The 21637-nt window shown below is 44.0% G+C and overlaps 1 protein-coding gene across 1 annotated transcript in view; it reads right to left on the bottom strand.

Annotated features, from left to right (window-relative positions):
- Positions 1 to 21637, bottom strand: part of LOC122375001 (nascent polypeptide-associated complex subunit alpha, muscle-specific form-like) — a gene marked incomplete at both ends in the record, with an annotated part of 53216 nt that overhangs the window by 5943 nt on the left and 25636 nt on the right. The window contains one exon of the mRNA XM_043354130.1: positions 4299 to 4424. Within this exon, the coding sequence (XP_043210065.1) occupies positions 4299 to 4424 (126 nt within the window). The remainder of the gene's footprint in view (positions 1 to 4298; positions 4425 to 21637) is intronic.

Raw genomic sequence — 21637 nt, 5'->3', positions numbered from 1 at the left:
ATAGCAGAACAGCATTAGCAGCAGCAGCCGCATCAGCAGCAGCAGCATAACCATAACTATCCCCAGCACCAGCAAGAGCAGCACCATCATCTTCACCATAACCAGTGGCAGGAGCACCACCAATATAACCATAGCCGACAACAGCAGCAGGAGCAGCAGCGCCATAACCGCAGCTAGCAGTATCATAAGCCTAGCCAGCACCATAGCCGTAGCAGCAGCATAACCAGTAGCAACAGCACCACCACCATAACCATAACCGGTGGCAGCAGCTGGTCACCAACCTCCCCGGTGGTCTTATCGTTGCCCTAACCTGTTTGCCGTGTGCCCAAATGAGCTGATAGCAGCTCTGATACAGTCTATCGAGGATAGGTCAAATAGCCACCGGCTATCGGCGTTTGGAACACGGACCGCGGTGGGAAGGGGGGGGGGGGCAGAGGGGAATGGGAGGTGGTGTGGGCCGCGGTGGTAGCCCCCGCGTCTGACGCAGGGGAAGGTTAGGTGGTGGGGTGAAACGTGAGGCGCGGAAGGTGTGTGTGTGAGAGAGAGAGAGAGAGAGAGAGAGAGAGAGAGAGAGAGAGAGAGAGAGAGAGAGAGAGTGACAGATAGATAGAAAGAGAGATAGAAAAAGAGAAGGACAGAGAAGGATAGAGAGGGGGAAAAGGGGAGAGAGTAGGAGAAAGAGAAGAGAAAGAGAGAGAGAGGAGAGAGAAAGCGAGATAGAGAGTAAAAGAGAGAGGGAGAGAGAGAGAGAGAGTGAGAGTGAGAGTGAGAGTGAGAGTGAGAGTGAGAGTGAGAGTGAGTGAGTGAGTGATAGATAGATAGATAGATAGATAGATAGATAGATATTTAGATAGATAGATAGCTAGATAGATAGATAGATCGATAGATAGAGAGAGAGAGAGAGAGAGAGGGAGAGAGAAAGATGGAGAGAGAAAGATGAAGAGAGAGTGACAGATATGTAGATAGATAGATAGAAAGAGAGAAGAAAAAAAAAAACAGAGGAGAGAGGAGGATAGAGAGAGAGGGTGGGAGGGACGAAGAGAGAGAAAGGGGGAAAGGGGAGAGAATAGGAGAGAGAGAGAGAGAGAGAGAGAGAGAGAGAGAGAGAGGAGAGAGAGAGAGAGAGAGAGAGAGAGAGAGAGAGAGAGAGAGAGAGAGAGGCGGGCAGAGCGGACAATATTCGGGCCTGGTGATGATTGTCCTCGGACTCTCTGAATGCTTGTCGTACACACAGAGAGCCCATCAACGACATAGAGACCAGCCAGCCAGCTCCAGGAGTGGTAATAATACCGGGTATTGAGCGATTACAGAAATGAATGCAGTTATATATTTATATGCTAAGATGAAGTTCATTAGTCAGCGAGGCCGCCGACAGTACTTGCAACTCGAAGAGGCACCGCGTGAGTACCTTGTAATTCATTCCTCATTCCGAAATTCACCGTTAAATTTGAAATCTTCATTGCTATTCAGTTGTTTACTATACGCAGTCCCTAATCATTCAGAAACTTTATAAAACATTTTAGGAACAGTCATACTTTTGGTTACACCTAATAAACATGAAGGACTGTTTGCCAATATAACAATATGTAATTATGCGCTCCACACGAATATCGTGATCATTTTGGTAAAGATGGCGCATGAAATACGAATAATTGTGCAATGGTTTGACAATCTTGCTCAGCTCCGTACCAGTTGCCAACAAGCCTGACAAAATATTCCGATTCTTTACATAACCTTTCCCAGAATCGTGTCACTGTATCATGGTTAATGAAATTCTGGGGCGTATTTGTGCAAAAAAAAAAACATTATAAGCTATAGACGATATCGGGGGCAGGCAGGTAAAGGTAAAGGACAGGCAGATAAAGGTAAAGGTGACTGCTGACAAATGAAAACTGATAACTCACAAATAGCGATTGAACAATAAAAAATAACGACCAAAGCGATAAAAATAACGAGCAACGACTGATGAATAAGTAAAAACAGTTGACGGTTACGACTGATGAGCGAAACAACATAGAATAATGAATAAAGAGCAACATGCGAAACAACGAATAGAGACTGGTAAATGGAGAATAGCGCATAATAACTGAATAATAAAGAACAGCGACTGAAGAGTGACGAATGACGATTGACGATTGACTGACGACTGACGAGTGACGAATGACGATTGACGATTGACTGACGACTGACGAGTGACGAATGACGATTGACCGACAACAGACGACTGACGACTGACGACTGACGGTGACGTTCGCGATGACAGCAGCATTCTGCCCTAGTGATCTTTCTAATCAAATTACTGTCGTCATTCCCCTGTAACGCTATAGCGCACCGTATAGCGCTGAGGAGAGTCTACCCAATTATTGCTGAGCTCAAGGCGATGCCAGTTATCCAGCAAATGAAAACATCCGAAAATGTCTGAAAATATCTATGACGTTCGCAGAGAAGCTAGTCGTAACATGGTAGAGAAACAAAATATAGCTACTGGCTGCATTTGTCACGAGGGGGGCGCGAGACAAGAACTACATAGATGTGCATGCATACCATTTTCTTGTGTTTACATTTCCATTGTGCAAACCAAAGAATAGTTACAATTATATGAAACATGTGCCTCCGATCTTTCGTCTGGCAATTTGGATAGGTACTTCATTCGGTTTTTGTATACATTGGTGCTCTGCTGCTCCCTCCCCTCTCTCGCCCGCCCCCTTCCCCTCTCCCTTCTCCGAGACTAGTCCCAGTAGCACAATACTTCCCCAGCTGGGCCGTTCCCAGGCCTGAAGACTACTGTGGCGTGCCAATCGACCACAGGGACAATAAATGACGCGCCACAGACGAAGGTGGCGCAGACCTGGCGCAGACACTCGGCAGCTATCGGTTCTCATGGCAATGCTATGCGGCGGTGTTAGTGGTGTTGGTTTTATTTAGTTTTTTATTGAGAAGGGATGTTGATGGTGGGGTTATTCGTGTTTTTATTCCGTTGATTTTTAGAAGGCATGTGGATGTAGTTTAGAAAGTGTAGTTTCTCGCGCAATAAGCAATGATGGGGTCCTGTATCATGGAGATATTTTTCTCGCGATTGGTCGGCAGTCTTGTAACAGCTTGTCTGGAAATCAATGGAGAAATTCGGGAATTGCCACTCAGACGTACTGTCCGACTCTAGCCACTCCAGTGGAGAAAGTGCAAATCACAACAATATCGCAACTGACATAAACTGGCGCGCCTAATGAAAGCAATATCCGTGAATTTGATACACCTCTCATACCCCAATTCAGCTCTCAAATGTGGCCACCGCCTAGTCTTGCGTTAACGCTAATTTTCGAAACGCGCTCGGCTAATGCATTTGTTCTGGTGTGGAGTCATCGGTTGGGATGCACAAATCTAGCTGAGAGTTGTGTTAATATTAGCTGAACATTCATTAGTGTAGATCCGGTTTGCTCTCCAAGAGATCCCTCGGGCTATATTTGGGCAGATTGTTAATTTACGCATCCGGCAAGAAAGCAATGCACACCTGCGCCTTCCGTGAAGGCGTGAAAAGTCAGTAAAAATAGGTCAAAACTAGAGAGGATGTAGATTGCAGGTGCTAATTAACCATCGCCAGACTTAGCGGTGCTATACCTATAGACAACTTTTAGACAAGGGGTCGGATAAAAAGTGGTTCAAAACAGTCACCAGTTTTTATTTATCAATCTACAGCTTAATAATGCATTATCAGAGTCGACACTCTAGCCGTCTTGCTTCTGGAGGCAAAACATTATATGATACACTGCGAAAAAAAAACGATCACCTGGTTATAACAAAACTCTCAAAGCTGGGTGTTCATCAATTCACCAGCTTTTAACAGCTCCAGCCAATATTTCTCGACCACTGAAAATACTAATTTCACAGCGCTAGTAGCTCACGCGCCCCATCAACCGGTGCACCTGCGCCCCCGCCGAGCGGCTTTATTGCGTCGGCCCGGTTCTGGTCGCTCAATGGCGGTATAGTTTCCAATGAAAATCGGTCAGGCAATCGCACATGCAGAACTCAATATGTGACACTTGTGAGTCAATATTGAAGTAACGTGCCGACGATACTGAATCAATAAATGGTAGCGGTTGTGTATTTCAAAACCAATGTTTGACTGGTGTAGGCTTTTCGGATTTTCTTTGAACAAATGGATGACTAATTATGGGAAAAGATCTTCTTTGTGATAAACATGTCGTCACCATGTCATAACATTGCATGAGTGATCTGATTCAAGACATTGAAGGGAGTAAAAACTAAAAATGATGGCTGACACTGATGAAAGCACAGCTCACCTGAATTTTGTGTATCTCTCGGTGCAGTTTGGACACCTCATTGTCCTTTCTGGAGACGAGTCGGTTGGCCTCACTGAGCTCCACCTCCAGCTGGGCGATCCTGGCGTCCTTCTGCTTGATTTCCAGCTGTGAAAGAAAAATTGAGAGACTCGTTAGATGGAAGAAAGATAGCGTGGCTGATTGTTTAGATTAGAAGTCACGTCTTTAGTTGGGGGTGGGTGGCGGTGGGGAAGAATAGAAATATTTGTCACTAACATATGTTTTGTTGATTTTGGTTTATCCCCATTCTTGTATCTCAGATGTTGATGACAATAGTGTGATATTTTTGGGACAAAAGATATTATACAGACGGAAGCTATATAGTATATAATCGATCGGCATAATGCGTTGGGATAAGGGTAATTCTCCAAATAAGGTAATAATAAGGTAAGTCAAATTGTACTAAATGCAGCAATTTCTTCCGTGCCTTTAATTATATCAGATGTTTCACGAAACAGACTGACATCGGTTACTGGAACCGCATATGTATGTGCCACAAAAGCACATTAATGACTGTCCGCAGGCGTCAATGAATCATCACCTTCAAAACGTTCCATGTTTTCATCTCGACATTTGTTTACGCGGCGCGCACAAGACACGACACATCAAATACCTTATGATAACACGGACGTGAGGCAAAGTCAGCCCATTTGGTTTGTGTGTCAAAAATGCAGCCTGCTCCGTTTATTATCGTTGTCGAAAGCATACACGAACCGCTGAAAAAGAACCGAACTTATTTATTCGCCAGTAAACATCATCAATATACGTCAAACACAGGCTTACCGGAAGATACCGCCTGCGGCACGCGCCAAATCCAATAGCTGATAGCTGAAAAGTTTGTCTAAAAAAAAAATAGCAAAGCGGCTAGACTTGAAAAGAATATACTTAGTCTGCATTAGTAAGTGATGGATACTCTGGAGTATACAACAGAACACTTTGTAACTAAAAACTGGAGCGAGTTCTATGGAAACGATCTAAACCATGTGCATTAATAGATTCATATTATTACGCAAAATTTCATAAAACAAAAAAATGACCGCTTCCTGCGTAGCGATATGGGGATGCTGTCAATGCAAAAGCTTGAGCCATTAATGCCGAATTCATCACAACACATTTGAACTAACTGCCACCTCACTGATGATGCTGGACTACACTTCATTGATGAATGATGAATTCACTTTACTCCCTTGCTCATTGCCCCCGCTCCTCTCATAACTCCAAAACTCTCTCTCCTCCCCTCTCCATCTCTCTCCCCACGACCTGAATGCACCGACCAATCAAACCGCCAGGTGTGGCAACCCCCCCCCTCTTCAGGGGGGAGGGTCGATCGATAGTGGTCACGCCTCGCCACATCGGTCGGAGGTCGATACATAAGTTCACTTAACGCCATCAGTAGCATCGGTGTGCCAAAGTCGAGTTAATGGCCGCCGCCGCCGCCGCCACCGCCGCCGCTGCCGCCGAGCCAAGCTAGTTCTGGTAGAGAGCTTCGTTCCGCTGGGATGGCGGGTACGCTCGACGCGACAACGACAGATCATCGATGGTGAGGCAGGTAACGACGGTAACGATGTCGGTAACGACGCTAAAGACGACGAAGACAAAAAACGACGGTAACGACAACGACGAAGGCGACGAAGATAAGCGATGGTGGTGATACTGGCGATGATTGTTGTGACGACGGCAGCGGTACGGATTTAAACGCGGTCCATCAGACGGCTAAGCGGCCCGGGCGGACGGCGGATAGCTGGGACGTTATCGTTAGGGCTAGTGGTTGTCGTCAATGACGATTTGGTGTCATTGGTCAGTGTCAGTGTCATGTGAGTGTCAGAGAATGTCAGTTGTCGGTGTCATCAATGAGTGTCATGACTGGGTGCGATCCATTTGGGTCGTAAGTAGAGATGTCAATCGGATACCAACTTTTTGGTATACCGATACCAAACCGATACCAGCTTGGTATTTGGTATTTCAAGGCAAAAGCATTTGGTATTTTGTTGGTATTCTGAATCCTGAACAATGTAAAAGAGACTGTTAATTTGGTAAAAAGTTGGTATCTTACTCAATTTCCAAAGACGGTTCGGTTTCGGTATTTTCACATGGTTATTGTTGGTTTTTGGTTTGGTATCGGTATCACGATTCCCCGTAATTGACATCACTAGTCGTAAGTGAGGGCGTCATCAATTTATGTCATCGTTTGATGGTATTACTAAGAGCAGATTGGTTAGCCATTTGTGGGGTAATAAACATTAAAAATGTAACAACGACATGTGTCTTTGTGCGCGTTGAATATCACTTATTTACCATCGGCCTGTGCATAATGTCATTAACACTTTGTGACAATCAGAAGTCCGTCATTGGGGTTACCATCTTGCTTCACTATTTATCACAAACGAGCAGCATGAACTCTCATTTGCCCGAGTCCAGTTTTAGTCATCGGGTGCAAAAACTCTATCACAATGAGTCCCAAGACATTGCTACCGGTGCATAATCATTGATCCTATGTCCCCATGTCCTATCCCATCCCATCCCATCCCACAACTCCATCCCATCTTTTCCCATCAGCTCTATATATCCCTACATGTGGAGCTACCTATTAATGGGTGGGCACAGAGGCAGAATGTAATTCGCATCATTATTTACGCCGACTGCGGAAGACATAGTAACATCTGAATCATTGCATTGTAGCGACGGCGCAGTGTCGTATATAAATAGCGAACAGTCTAATAGTCTCACTCCCAGTAGGAGCTACACAGGGAAGCACCCGTGTTATTAGGTGGATAGGTACTGTTCAGATCTGATGGTGCGGAAAATATAAGGGTTGATCTCCATTCATACACGGCTGCGAACAGGCTACGGTGCTGATCAGACGCTCCCTTTGGCGTGTAATGATACCTTTATTGAGAAGGGGAATAATAATGTAGCCATCTGATAATCAAATGCCTACTTGATGTGAGATGCTGTGCGCACGTCTCTTCTCTCGGCTTATAATGAAGTTAGCCGAGCACAAAAAAAAATCGCAACCAGCCGGTCGTGATATGAATGAGCAGCATCACCAATACACTTTGAACATATAGCTGTAAATGCAATAACTGATATGTGGAACAGAGCCTTTGTAAGTTTCGTCAGTCACTGATAATTCTTTGCAGGTACTTTTTGTAACCCACTGTGTCTTTGTGCTATTGTGCGGTAGCCAGTGAGGTGTGGGGAGTCTATTGACAGCACAGCTCACCAGCAGGCAGCCCGGTGGCCCAGATTGACCTCTGTTGACCCCGATTCACCGGCAGTGACCCTGGTGTGACCTCAAACTACTGTGGGGATTGTATTCCGGCACTGCCTCTCAGCGGGGCTCGAACGAAAAGGTCATCGGGTATATACCCAACAGGGCAGCACTGAAGACCCTTTCTGATTTGCTTCAGAGGCATTGAATGAAAGCTGAATACGCAGTGTTTGGTTGCGGTGCAGATATGGATGCGAACAGCGAAGCGTTTCATGTTGGAACGGTGCACTGAATGCTTATGTGTTGACGGGCGAGGTTTCAGTGCACAATGTTGGTGTAGCGACAAAATATGTGTCAATGTCTGTTTGTTGTGGTTACAAATGTGCGGGTTGGCTGGTGGAATTGCTCTGGAATTCTTTAACGGATGCATTGAGGACAGTCACTTCATCATTCGCTACAATGTCCTTCTTTCATTATCAGCGCGAATTACGTATTGGACAAACTGAGTGTAATAAAAAATGAAAATCGATAGCCTCCTTAGAAAGAGATCATCTCTGTTCAGCAAAGAACCTCAGCAGTCAGCACGCTGAACTCACAAGCTAAATGATTGGTTCAAATGTTTTTTTTTTAGTTTATCAGACAAATATATGCCTATCAAAGCCTACAGAAGTTAGCATTCACAGGTGCAGATGTTCTCCCGCCCCACCCAATGCCCGGGCATGAAATAAAATTCAACACTGTTCTAGCGTAACACAAACAGCTCGTTACTATCACAAACACCTACATCTCCCCCTACCATCCAAAACTTGGCTCAGCGTGCGCTTCTTCTCGCACCACCCTACCGTTCAGAATTTCAATGAAACGCCACTTGAAGCACAAACGGAGAACTCTCAGTAGAAAGCAATCAGGCGAGAACGGCTCTCTCACTACACCTCAAGCCCTCGTTAATGGTTGTAGACCACACCTGCCTAGGTGGCGTACTGTAAACAGTCGTGACGCATACAGTGTTGTTGATGTTGGACAAATATAGATGCTGCCCTGCGCACAGTGCGGCGGCCCTTAGAGGCGAGAAGAGCGTTGGGGAAATGCAGGACTGCTGAGACTTCAGGAAGATTGAGAAAGAGACGGAAAGATAAGAATGATGGTTTTTGGTGACTGATCTGACAGCACGATTATTTCGCAAAAAGCGCTTAGAAGAAATCGCTGATGTAAAAAATAGTACCTACACACTCAAGTCTGCGTCATATCAGTAAAAATAAAAAAAACGGGCAAAAACAATAATCATTCAAATTGTTTAGGAATAACTTAGGAATAAGGTACGGGTACCAATAAAGCAGCAACCCAAACGTATTTACACGTCGTCACATCGAAGTGAACAATCTAAAATAACATAAGAAGTATCATTAGAATATATGACCTTCTCCTCGGAAAATGACCAAATGAATGAAAATGATTATTTATTGATGAATTGATGATATTTCGGTCACAGACCTTCGTCTAAATCGAATTCGTTAAATCGTACAAGGCAAAAGTAGCGAGTGAAATGCGCAACAATTGTCGACTGCCTGTAGAAAGTGAAAAATTCAAAATTCGTTTGTCTCGTGGTCGTCATACAGGGCTAACATCACATTTCGAGGTTCGCATCGCTTTCGATCGTAAAAACGTATCGATATCAAATCGTACAACAAAATCGAACAACAAAACATCAACAAAACATCTGATCATACACCCTAAAGATACCATGCACTTAAAAAGCAAAAATATAGCTACGCCCTAAAAGGTACACATGAGCAGAAGTTCGGTACAAACAGAATGGCCAAAGCATATTCATCTAAATACATGCTTGCTGGCAAGAGGGCGAAGCGCCGGCAAGACGGTGCAGCGCCTAGACCCACAGCGGGCCTCGTGATGGATAGGTCAGGCGGCTGGCGGGGGGGGGGGGGGGGGCGCGGCCGTCGCCGAGCAAAAGGTGTGCGTCATATATAGGTACACTGTACAACGTACATACATATAATGAGGTACACATACATGGTGAAATATAAAAAAAAACAGTAAAATATATATAACATACACATCAAATCTAAAAATACAAAAATACAAAAATACAAAAAAGTCACACTACTCGCATGATAGGCCATGACGATCCCTGAATATTCAATGTCGGTGTCTCGCTCCTAATGAGTATGCTTTCAGCAATTTTCCTGTCTGGATGATCCTGGGCTCTGTAAAGTATTCTAAGATGTAAGACATCTGAACCCGTATCAGTCAGTGAAACGTGCTCCTTCAGAAAGTGGTCACCGAATGGAGTGTTGGGGGTTCTATTGATAGCGTCACGTCGGTGTTCATTATATCGTAGACGGACTGGACGCATGGACTCTCCCACGTAAGTGGCATCTTTTCCCTCGCTTTTGCATATGCTACATTGAATTTTGTAAACAACATTCTTTTGTGTGCAATCTCCTTTGAAGTCAGACATGCACAAGTGACATCTCTGGCCCCCTGGACATTTGGGTTTGCATATGGCTGATTTTGTTAGGGCGTTTTTTAGTTTGTTTTCGTTTTTCCATGCTATATGTACGCGTAGGTTTGACTTTCTCACGATAGATTTGATTTTCCGTGATAGTTGCTCGTCAATGAACGGCAACGTTAAAAACCCGTCTATCTCGTCCGTCCCTTTCTTGTTTCCCCCTCCGCTCTTGTTCCGTGGCTCTCTACCCCTTCTTGACCTTGACCGTTCTACCTCTCTGAGAAGTCTCCTTAACAGTTTCGGAGGATATCCGTTCTCTAAAAGTAACTGCCAGATCTTGTTGACGCTTCTGATTTCTTTTTCCTTGCTGGAAGAGTTGTTAAGTGCCCTATGAAACATGTTTCGAATAATGTTATGCTTAGTACTTTGAGGATGTGCCGATGAGGAGTGCAGAATGATACCAGAATTTGTTGGCTTGATGAAAAGTTCTGTTTCCAGCGTTGTTTTTGCACCACGGGTCTCTACGGTTACGTAGGTGTCCAAGAAGGGCACCCCCACTCCATGACTACTGTGCTCCATAGTAAAGGATATGTTAGGATGTTGGTTGTTGAGGAACGCTAAAAAATCGTCCAATGCCTTCTGTCCGTGGTTCCAGATTCCCGCATAATCATCTATGCGGGAATCGGCGACGGCCGCGCCCCCCCCCCCCCGCCAGCCGCCTGACCTATCCATCACGAGGCCCGCTGTGGGTCTAGGCGCTGCACCGTCTTGCCGGCGCTTCGCCCTCTTGCCAGCAAGCATGTATTTAGATGAATATGCTTTGGCCATTCTGTTTGTACCGAACTTCTGCTCATGTGTACCTTTTAGGGCGTAGCTATATTTTTGCTTTTTAAGTGCATGGTATCTTTAGGGTGTATGATCAGATGTTTTGTTGATGTTTTGTTGTTCGATTTTGTTGTACGATTTGATATCGATACGTTTTTACGATCGAAAGCGATGCGAACCTCGAAATGTGATGTTAGCCCTGTATGACGACCACGAGACAAACGAATTTTGAATTTTTCACTTTCTACAGGCAGTCGACAATGGGGTTGGGAACTCGATTTTTTAAGAATGTGTAGAAATGATCAAACTGTTTTCGCAGAATTTATGCTGCATACAATTTCCTCATAAAATCAATATGCTGAGAGAAATGGGGGAAGACAGATAGAAAACATGTTTTTTAAGGTTCTTGAAAAAGACGCTCTTGATGCTGTTACGTCACATGTCAGTTTCTGCGGTTGACAAATAACGGCGCATCTGGCGCATCACCGATTACATGTTATTTCTATGTGTGAAAAAGGTTGTTTGTTTCATTCTGCCATCCGCGCTGTTTTTAGCTTTAAATTATGCTAAATCATTCACGGATGTAGGTTCAGTGTCAAAAATTGATGCTCTGCCGTGTACTGTTCCCATTTAACATTGAGCGCGTGGTAAACATTTTGTGTACCTCGAATTTTCAAATGAAAAACATGGTGAATCGGAAGATGCTGAAGAGCAAAAGCTCTTTCCAATACGCATTTGGCCTAATTTACAATTAAAATTTTAACATTTCTCTAATCGTATTAATAATTTCTTTGTTCTTTTTCACATAAATAACTGAAGGTGTTGAGAACCGAGGTAATTTCTATCTACCGTGCGTTAACTTAACAGCAACAGCAATCTATCTACGCCCTACGGTGGCAAGGGAGACTGTGAAAGAAGCGTAAGATGGATTCTAAACAATTATTTTGTGATATACTGAAGGACAAAGTGCAGGGAAAAGCGTACAAGTCCTGTTTTATGCCAGGCCGTTGCAGTAGCACTCATGAAACTCCGAAAAAGATCTTCGTTCATGTCCCGAACAACATTACCCTGAGGAGATGATCGTCTGCAATAGCAAGAAGAGCTGATGCAAGTATGTATAGTCGACTACAGAATGATGTTCCACTCCTCAGAAGCTTCAAGCTATCAGTGGACCGGAGCGCTAAGTTGTGCCGTTTATCACGCAATTAAGCATGTCGATTGTGAGCATTGGGACTAAGCTATAATTTGTGAACTCAGTCCGTGTGATGCGGCACAGCCTACCACTCCAGGCAAATAATTGCCTATGAAAGTGGAACATCATTCTGTAGTCAACTATACCTGGAAATCTACTAGTTAGTCGGCGGTATGTTGTGATGATCACTGTGAGGTGAGATATTTTGTGCAAGGTCTGAGTGTAATGCCCAGGAGATGACCTCCGTTCGCCCCCTGACTGGTCAGGGTTATAAAATTTGAGTGGATGGCGGCCCGTTTGGGGTTCAGATGTCAATTATATTTTGTTACTGTCAAACAATACATGTTATGATGGCAGCGAATGTGTGCAACGTTGGTTTTCGAAACAGAAGTTAGAACTGTAACGGCAGAGTGCTTGCTTGTCTCATCGTAAGTATTGTAAGTGTTGTAAGCAAAAGCATTGTCAATATTGTAAGTATTGTGAGCATTGATGTATGGTAGATATCACCTCACATGATCTCGGCTCAGATAACCCTCTCCGGTGTCCCTGTCAGTAAATGGCACCTGGATCATTACAGATAAGATAATTTGTCATAATTCTTAAAGAAATGGGTGGTTTTGACTCGTTTACTCGAGGTGCAGGTCGCATTTCAATACTTTTCCATAGGCTTGCAATGTAAAGGTCACGACTCTGACCTAACCTCAGGTCACAGATCAAAAATTCTGAGATATACAAACGACACATACTGCAGGTACTGTTTTGAAGACTTGATGAGAGGAAATAACTTCGTGAAAAACTCAAGCTCTGACGTGTTTGCAAACTTTTCTGAGGTGGGGTCAACAAACCCGCTCTGGTTACCTGACCTGACCTGACCCGGCATTTTTTTTTTTTTTTGCTGAGATGTGCGCAATGAGCATTTAGGAAAAGTCACCAAATATGAGCTGAATGTCTCGCGGCGTTTGGCAATTGTACAAGAAAATCCTGAAAGGCCTCCCCGTCCGAAATAGGGTTAATGTGTATATGAAGAGTTGCAGATGCCAAACATACCCAGATCTAAGACTGCAGTTCCCAGCGCCGCTGCAACGTTTTTAAAACAAACATACATAGGACATACAAACATGTTTATTTGCATCTGTTTTGGATAATAGCAACTCATGGCGCCATCACCCGCGATAACTGTTAGGATTTGAGATATATTTTTATTTAGGCCATTAGTTTGGCTGTAATGTTTATTAATATTAGTTGGGCGGAGTTTGGTAGTTTTTTTTTATTTAACCCGCGCCCGGCTGGGGGTCCTGGATTTCCACGCCCTGCTGGGGGGGGGTGTTTGAACACCCCCCCTTCTAACTCGGCTCCTGGGCCACGTAGCGATACGCGGAAGGCGGCGTTCGAAAGAGCTTAAAAAATAATGAGGAAATCACTTCGGTCAATTTTTTGGTCAGGTCAAAGGTCAGGTCACCAGAGGTCATTGAAGGCAAAATTTCGCCGATTTCCAGGTCGAATGTCGAAAATTTCCAAGAAGCCAACACATAACTCGGGAACCAATAGAGCTACAGCGCCGCGGAAAAGCGCATTCGATAGCCCTAATAACGCCCTTTCTGAGTAATTCTCTCAGATTTGACCTAACGTCAATGGTTTTGCCTGCAGGGGGCAAAAACTGCAAAAATAGCCGATTTTTTCGGAAACAGTTTTTCTGCAATAACTTTTGACCCAAGCCTTGTACGAGCTTACTTTTACCGGCATCGTGTTCCTCTCGTCAAGACGCATCGAATGAACTATAACTTGACCTTGAAAGGTCAACTTGAAAATTTGACCTCAGGTCAAGGTCATGACCTGACCGGAAAGGGTCATGTTGCATATCAGTCGATCCGTATCGTCGAGCTGAACACATCTAAGGCGTTTTCATCGCTCTAGCATGCCTCTATCAAAAGTTATTTGCGAAAAACTGTTAGATACCATTCGTGACCTAAGATGACCTCAGGGCATAAACAGGGGTCACGGACACCATTTCCATGTTCAGTGTGTCTAAACCACTTGTAATTTAGTGTTTGGGAGTGTTTATAATGTCTTTCGTCCAAAAGAGTCGCATTTCAATTTTCTCCCATTGACTTATAATGGGGAGGTCGCAAAATTGACCTGACCTTAGGTCATCGATATAGAAATTCTGAGATATACATTTTGTACATGCTATTGCTCTTAGCAATTGCTGAAAGTTTCAAAGCGATCGATCACTCGGTGTAGCTATGACAGACATTGAAACTTTTTATGAGGTGAGGTCACTTCAAGTGACCTGGTGACCTGACCTTGAATGACCTTGGTCTGAAATTTTCACAACATGTGTAGAATTGATGTATGATAAGGTGTACCAAAAACGGCGGCGCTCCGCGCCGCCGTTTTTGAGATATTTGCGAAAAACCACAGGGGGGGTGTTCAAACACCCCCCCCCAGCAGGGCGCGGGTTAACTTGTGGTATGTTGTGCTGATTGCGGGTTGTTCAAACCTTTCAAATGTAAGGACCTTATTGAACTCAACCCTACCCCTACACTACCCTACATACGACTGGACGCTTTCCAAGCCCACAAGCATCACGACGCCGAGATGGAATGTAGCCGAGAAATCACCCTCGCCATCTGCTCTAGAGCTAATCGTGTGGGGCGGCGTGTGGGGCGCCGCTTAGCCTATGGGGGTGCACTTCTAGAGGATGGGGGACGGGGGTGCACCTGCACCCCTTTCATATGGAAAGTTACTTCCCTGATTACAGCTCCCGTATTGCACCTAATCAGGGATCGGCCAGCAAACGAAGGAACTATTTCTGGATGACAGGCGAATAACCGCTCACGCAAGGAGCGGAGCTCCGCCCCGTCCAAAGTGGCCAACAAAGCAGAGACAGAGGCAGCATCACATCTTCCATCAAAGAACTGGTTTCTGGCTTGGAAGATGAGCTCCATCTTTGCATCCGAGTCGGTGCTGTCAGGAATCAGCTGGTCTAATGGAGTGAGAGTAGTGAGACGACTAGCTTGTATCAGAGCTGCCTGGTCTTCGTAGCATTTGCACCGATTCTTCTCGATCGGACTCTAAATTCTGTCCCTCCTGCGTATTACTTGAGGCATTGCTATGTAGCTAAGTCTTTGGCAGAGTTTCATTATCCATGCTTTGCAAACGGTGCCATAACAACACAGTTAATTAATCACCAAGCTTCTTTGCAAGTTCCAATACAGTTGAATCGCACGCGATTTGAGTGCAAAAATCAAGAAAAGTGCCAACTTGTTCCCGTAAAATATTTTGAATATTGACCTAAAAAAATGAGTGATTTCCAGATAAAATAACAGCGAAATCAGTTTTCGCTTGCCAATAAAACTCACAGATATTGAAGCTCCATTATTAAAGGAACATTTTAGTATATGCCATTCTTGATAAAACTTCTTAGCCACGCAATACCAGCGCAAAATAAAGAGACACTGAAAACACGACCAATCACTCCGATTTACCATAGGAAAATACATAGAAAATGTATGTCTCAACTGCGCCAAATATACAGACAGTTATATACCTACATGTGACGTCATGATTAGCCCGACCAATCAGAAGCAAGTCGTTTTCAGCCACAAATAATTAATTTCTGAACTAACTAGGCATTTTTTTAACAAAGTGATTTTAAATTAAATCATTAAAAATTCTGAGCTTTTTTATTTTACCAAAACATACAGAGCATGCAGATAGGTCCCAACCCTATTGTTGCGCATTTCACTCGCTACTTTTGCCTTGTACGATTTAACGAATTCGATTTAGACGAAGGTCTGTGACCGAAATATCATCAATTCATCAATAAATAATCATTTTCATTCATTTGGTCATTTTCCGAGGAGAAGGTCATATATTCTAATGATACTTCCTACATTTATCATGCTCCTCGCAGCAGCTCTCAACGATAAAATAACATAAGCCTTATAACTAAGGCAACCAGGCTAATGTTCACCATTTCCGTTTCCAATCACAGCCAACTCGTATGTAATACCCCTAACAACGAGAAATAACTTCTCAGTGATTTAACCCACATCTGGCTGTCCTCAACAAAAGTCCACCGCCCACGCCACGACAAACCCACTGCTCCAAATGTCCGGCAAAATGCCCTCGTTCTGGTCTGAGATAATCTACGATCTGTCTGCAACAGGCTTCGGCAACGACCGGCCAGATGCAGAAGCACCGTTCACATCAGTGTCCATGTCAGGAGACGTCAATTTCACCCGACATCAGTGTTTTACCATCAGTACTCCTCCCCATACTACGTCAGAATCCTCCCCCACATACGTCAGCACCCGCTTCCCCAGCCGTCATCTCGGCCTAGCCGCCGCTTTCTCAGAATCCCATTGGAGACTAGATTAGTAAAAGTCACCGCCAGCTGCCATCCAGACCAACGCTTAGGTACGTCTTTACAGCACCCAATAGATGACGTCATTGGCGAGCGAAAATGACGTAATTGAAGTCGCCAAGGTAACAGCCATGGAGCTAGGTACGCCGAGAAAGGTCACGGAGCTTGGGGTATTGCCGGAGGGGATTTTCGCAGGCTAGCAGCCCACCGTTCGATTTTCAATAATACAAAATATGAAATTTATAAAATTAAACTAAAGTTTCTGCTTAAAACCAGAAGGGTATTTCCGGCATATCATAAATTCAGTGAACTTAACAAAATAATTAACGTCTTATTGAAGTCCCCATTCGATCGTAACCAATCAACCGCATTATTACATAAATTATGCGAAACGTGGCCAAGAAAATACCAAACGTAACAATGTTAGGAGATTCAATTTTTATTGCTTTCTTTGTCTATTTCTTAATAATTTTGGTTATCTGTTAAACTTTGTGATTCACAATATAAGGTTCCTCTATTGGTACCTACTTTAAAGAACTAAATGCCTTTTAGGACATATTGAACCACTGTTTTCATTAGTTTGCAATTTCAGTACAAAAAAATCTGAGCTCGGCATGACTCAAACTGAATCAGTACCTGACTATAACAATATCTACCAAAATATAAAATAGCATACTAGTTAATATGTACTGACTTTTATAAGTTTTATCATCCATCTAGTCATCTAGAGCTCAACAGAGCAATATTTTTCAATCAAAACCAATGAAAGCTTCTGGAAATTTCACTGCAGCACGAACTGATTAGAATAACCGCAAAGCGGCTTTGCCTTCATTCAAAGTCAGACGGAGAGATGGCCTAAAATAATACATCTTACGAGGAGCCTCACAAAACCCTGAAAATGACACGGACTTTCCCAGAGGCAGGACTTGACTCGAAAACAGGCACAACAGAACTGGCAGACGAAATACGAAACGGGTAACAGAGCTGGTATTGAATTGAAGCGCTCATCACCGTTGAATCTTTGGGAAGAGAAATCCTTGGTCAGTGTCAGTGAGTATCTGGAACGTGAGCGGAAACTTCAAATAGCCGTAGGAAATGCAGAACGAAAACATGATATCACAATAATGTTTCTCAAATCCAGCTAAATTCGAAGTTAGTCTCCACTGCTTCAGTTTCTACATCTGATACGTTCCGCAGTTCCCAGCCTTCAACCTATTCTCATCCTGTTTTAATTTCGTTCTCACCAATTGTCATCTCATTCTAACCGTCTTTACCATGCTCATCTCGTTCTCACCCAACTATCATCCGTTTTTCATTCCAGTCTCACCCCATTCGCACTCCGTTATCACTCCGTTATCACTCCGTTATCACTCCGTTCTCACGCCATTCTCACTCCATTCCCACTCCATTCTTACCCATTCTCACCGCGCGGCGCGGCTCGTGGGCCAGACAGGTGCGCGGTGGTAAGATGATCCCGGCCTCATTACTAACCCGCTCATCCTACTGATGATGTAGGAAACATGAGACGGTCGGCCGTATCGCGGTACCCTCTCGGCCGAGGAGCGGCGCGCACATACAGAGCTGCTGTTGAACGCTATGATAGAACACAACGGTAGGACGATGCGGTAACTTGGAGCCACGCCACTTATAAAAAGAACTATACTTAATTTCTACTGCACTTTTGAGAGAAGAAGATCATAAATAGATGTCAAATGCTATCGATAGAATGCTAGAATTTGTCAAAATAGAACAATACGCTCACAGCACGCGACACAATACTGCCGAATGCACAATTCTTGCAAAATATTTACCTAGTTGCACGCTTCCAAAACTTAAGCTTCGATAATTGCAGCCTTCCAAAGCCAACGCCTTAATCATGCATTTTTTATCTAAAAGTGTGCATAACGGTATCCACTTGTGATAACAAGTAGATCCTTGTGATCCTTGTGACCTTGTGCTAACAAGGTCTTATAGAAAACATCGATGGACACAAACCTTCCGCAAATCTGCCAAAATGAGAAATAAAATCGTCGTACATAACAAAAAGCAGGACTTCCCTGGACGTGAACGGGCCGCACGTAAGCCGCCTTCACGAGCATTCTCCTCTTTGGCTCGGCAATTAAGCGGCCCACGGCGGCACATTATATAACCGGAAAAGTGTCAGTTTCAGGCCACGGCTTCCGTGGTGGTACCGGACGCTCGGTATTGGCGCCCAAAATGGCTCACAGTGCTGAGTGGTTATCGACAATAGGAGTAACGCAAGAGACTGCTCATCACTGGAGTTAATTATTTAACTCGTCTGGGTGAGTGTACTCACATCCGGGGGATTGTGAAAGCATACACTCCGGATAGTGTAATGTAATATAGCCAGTATAATGGTAATATAAGCTGTAAATATTTGCACATGCGTTAATTGCAATTAGGAGGGTTATGCTAAGAATACGGTGCCACTGAGTGTTACCACTTCGTCGCTTGAAGATCCAGGAATTCGTGCCAAAATTAGCTACATAACTGAGCTGTTTGTAATTAGTAATGCAAATGTGAGCTGAACCGGTGTTCTAACGTTGAGCTCGAGTCTCACCAGGGCTGAGAGCATGCTAGAGAGCCGACAGGTTGAGCTTACGAGGAACTTAGGTACGAGTGTCAGGCGAAGTCAGTGAGGGGACCGGCCGTGCGCCGCTATGTGCGCACGTTAAACTTATATAAGTAAGTCTCCAAATTCTGCCATAGAACTGAAATTGCGCGATCGGAGGGTAGAGGGCAGGGTCAACTCAACAAGCTTCGCTTAGCGGGGGCTCTGTCCTTGTGAATCCTTCCATTCAAAAGGCTCAGACTAAGTTTATAAAAAAGACAGCGGTGCCCATTAAAGGATAGACTACTGGACCAGATGCCAGACTCAAAATGTGATTTCGACAGACCAAGGGATATTTCACAAAATATTTGAACTTGTAATAGGAATAGGGCATGTCTATGATTGTCTGTTTTTGCACTTTCCTCCGGCTACTACAAATCATTGCATATCCTTCTTCCTTTTTAAAGCCCCTTGCAGAAGTGATTCACTTTCTCTCTGCTTCTCGCATTGTCATCCACTTTTTCTCCATTGAAGAGAGTTAAGCGTTGTGAGGAAAATAATCATGATGATTATGAGCATATTTGATTGACCGAATCCTCAATATAATCTGAATAAAAATGACAAATAGCAAAATTCGGGTATATTCGATCACAGATCTTTGCCACCCCTGTGATCGAATATACCCGATCGAATTTCTGTGATCGAACATACCCGAATTTTGCTATTTGTCATTTTTATTCAGATTATATTGAGGATTCGGTCAATCAAATATGCTCACACTTTTTCTCCACTTTCATCCTCGTTCCAGTCAGTTGCTACCTCTCAATTCTCCACGTTGCTCTTCCAGCTCATTCTCTCTCTCTCTCTCTCTCTCTCTCTCTCTCTCTCTCTCTCTCTCTCTCTCCTCTCTCTCTCTCTCTCTCTCTCTCTCTCTCTCTCTCTCTCTCTCTCTCTCTCTCTCTCTCTCTCTCTCTCTCTCTCTCTCTCTCTCTCTCTCTCTCTTTCCCCCTCTCTACATCCCTCCCTCTTTTTCTCACACACTATTTCTGTACTTTCCTACCTTTTAACCATTCCCTTCCTCTTTCATCACTCTTTTTCTCTATCTCTCTCCCTCTCTCTCTCACTCTCTCTCTCTCTTTCTCTCTCTCTCTCTCTCTCTCTCTCTCTCTCTCTCTCTCTCTCTCTCTCTCTCTCTCTCTCTCTCTCCCTTTCCCTCCCCCTCCCCAGCGACTACCATTTCACTCTGTCCACCTGACACCAGCACGAGTGGAACGAACACAACGGAGATAATTGCTTTACAAATGAGCACCAGGAGTTTTAGCGAACAGCGCTGGCAACAGCACCGCATTCCAAGAACAAGTCACAAACTAACAGAATGTAATCGATATGCAGCCAGGCTAGGTGTGAATTTTTAGTCTCATGGGCAGGTTTTTAGTCAGGTTTAAACGATTAAGTAGCTACCTCATCCAACACTTGACACTACCTGTCCATTGACTGTTTAATACCTAAGATAAAAATGTGTTTCTAAAAGGTGTGTCAAAACTTTATCATCTAATCCATTTGAATTTATCAATCAAATTTACAAAAAAAGAAAAACTGCGCTGACATATTATCAATGCTAACAGCACCACCAAAGATCCATTCATCATCCAAAACAGAGGTAAATTTATCCCCCCGCACTAGGTACCTATCTCCTTCTTGCGGCCCTCAGTAGCCAAGGCAACTCTGTTGGTTTGGCCACTAACAAGCACCCCCATCTCCCCCTCCTTAGCCCCGTCATTGATTCGCACAACTGCCTCGACCTTGCGTCAACAGAAAACAGTCGGAAAGTAACGAACGAACACCGGTCAGCAAGCCGAGCCATCGATCCAACGTGAATAGTGCAGCAAATCGGGACGAGCTAGCCGCGGTCGCTGATGAGCTAACCAGCACACAAACCGACACAAACATACACGTTGGGATTCGCGCAAGTATGCACGCGCATCATCGAAAGAGCTCGCTCAATAAATTATTCTTAAGACAACTTTACATATGAAAAGATTTCTAACTTTTGTTTAATTGAAAGAAGGGTGTCAAAATAATTGTCAAAAAACGTTCAGCCTATCTAGGCATATTTCTATCAAACATATCATCGGGATAATCATCGCGATACATTGTCAGTGTAGGGCATCAAATAGCAAATGTGGTGAGGCAAAATAGAACAGACGACTGACGTCCCTGGTTTCTACAATGACATTACAGCTCTGACTCTCAGAACAAATTAGGAATACGCTTGAGATACTTTTTTTACGAAAGGAGCTCGTTCAAGGCCACTTGAAGGCGGCCTTTGGAGCATGTGGGTCACACAATTATCAAAGACCGTACAGTTGAAGAAAATAGAATTGTTTCTTTTGGATTTAGAAAAGCAGTCAGTAATAAAAATATGCTGAACCGGCACCAGTTCCTTCATGCTAGTCTTACTATGAGTTCTGATATCATTTTTAAAGTTTTTTTCGTGTACTCATAGGTTTTACCCCAACTCCTTAGATGTGGTCGGATAGCTCTTACTTTGAGTTCGGGTACCAGTTTTTTATGAACTCCTGGCTCTTACCTTGAGTTCGGCCGCACGAGTTTTTCATGTACTCCTGGCTCTTACCTTGAGTTCGGCCGCACGAGTTTTTTATG

Source organism: Amphibalanus amphitrite, unplaced genomic scaffold (assembly GCF_019059575.1).
Source record: "Amphibalanus amphitrite isolate SeventyFive unplaced genomic scaffold, NRLGWU_Aamphi_draft 001755F_arrow, whole genome shotgun sequence".
In the NCBI taxonomy this organism is placed as follows: Eukaryota; Metazoa; Arthropoda; class Thecostraca; order Balanomorpha; family Balanidae; genus Amphibalanus; species Amphibalanus amphitrite.
Note: the sequence above shows the minus strand (reverse complement) of the source record. Positions and strands in the feature narration are given on the sequence as shown.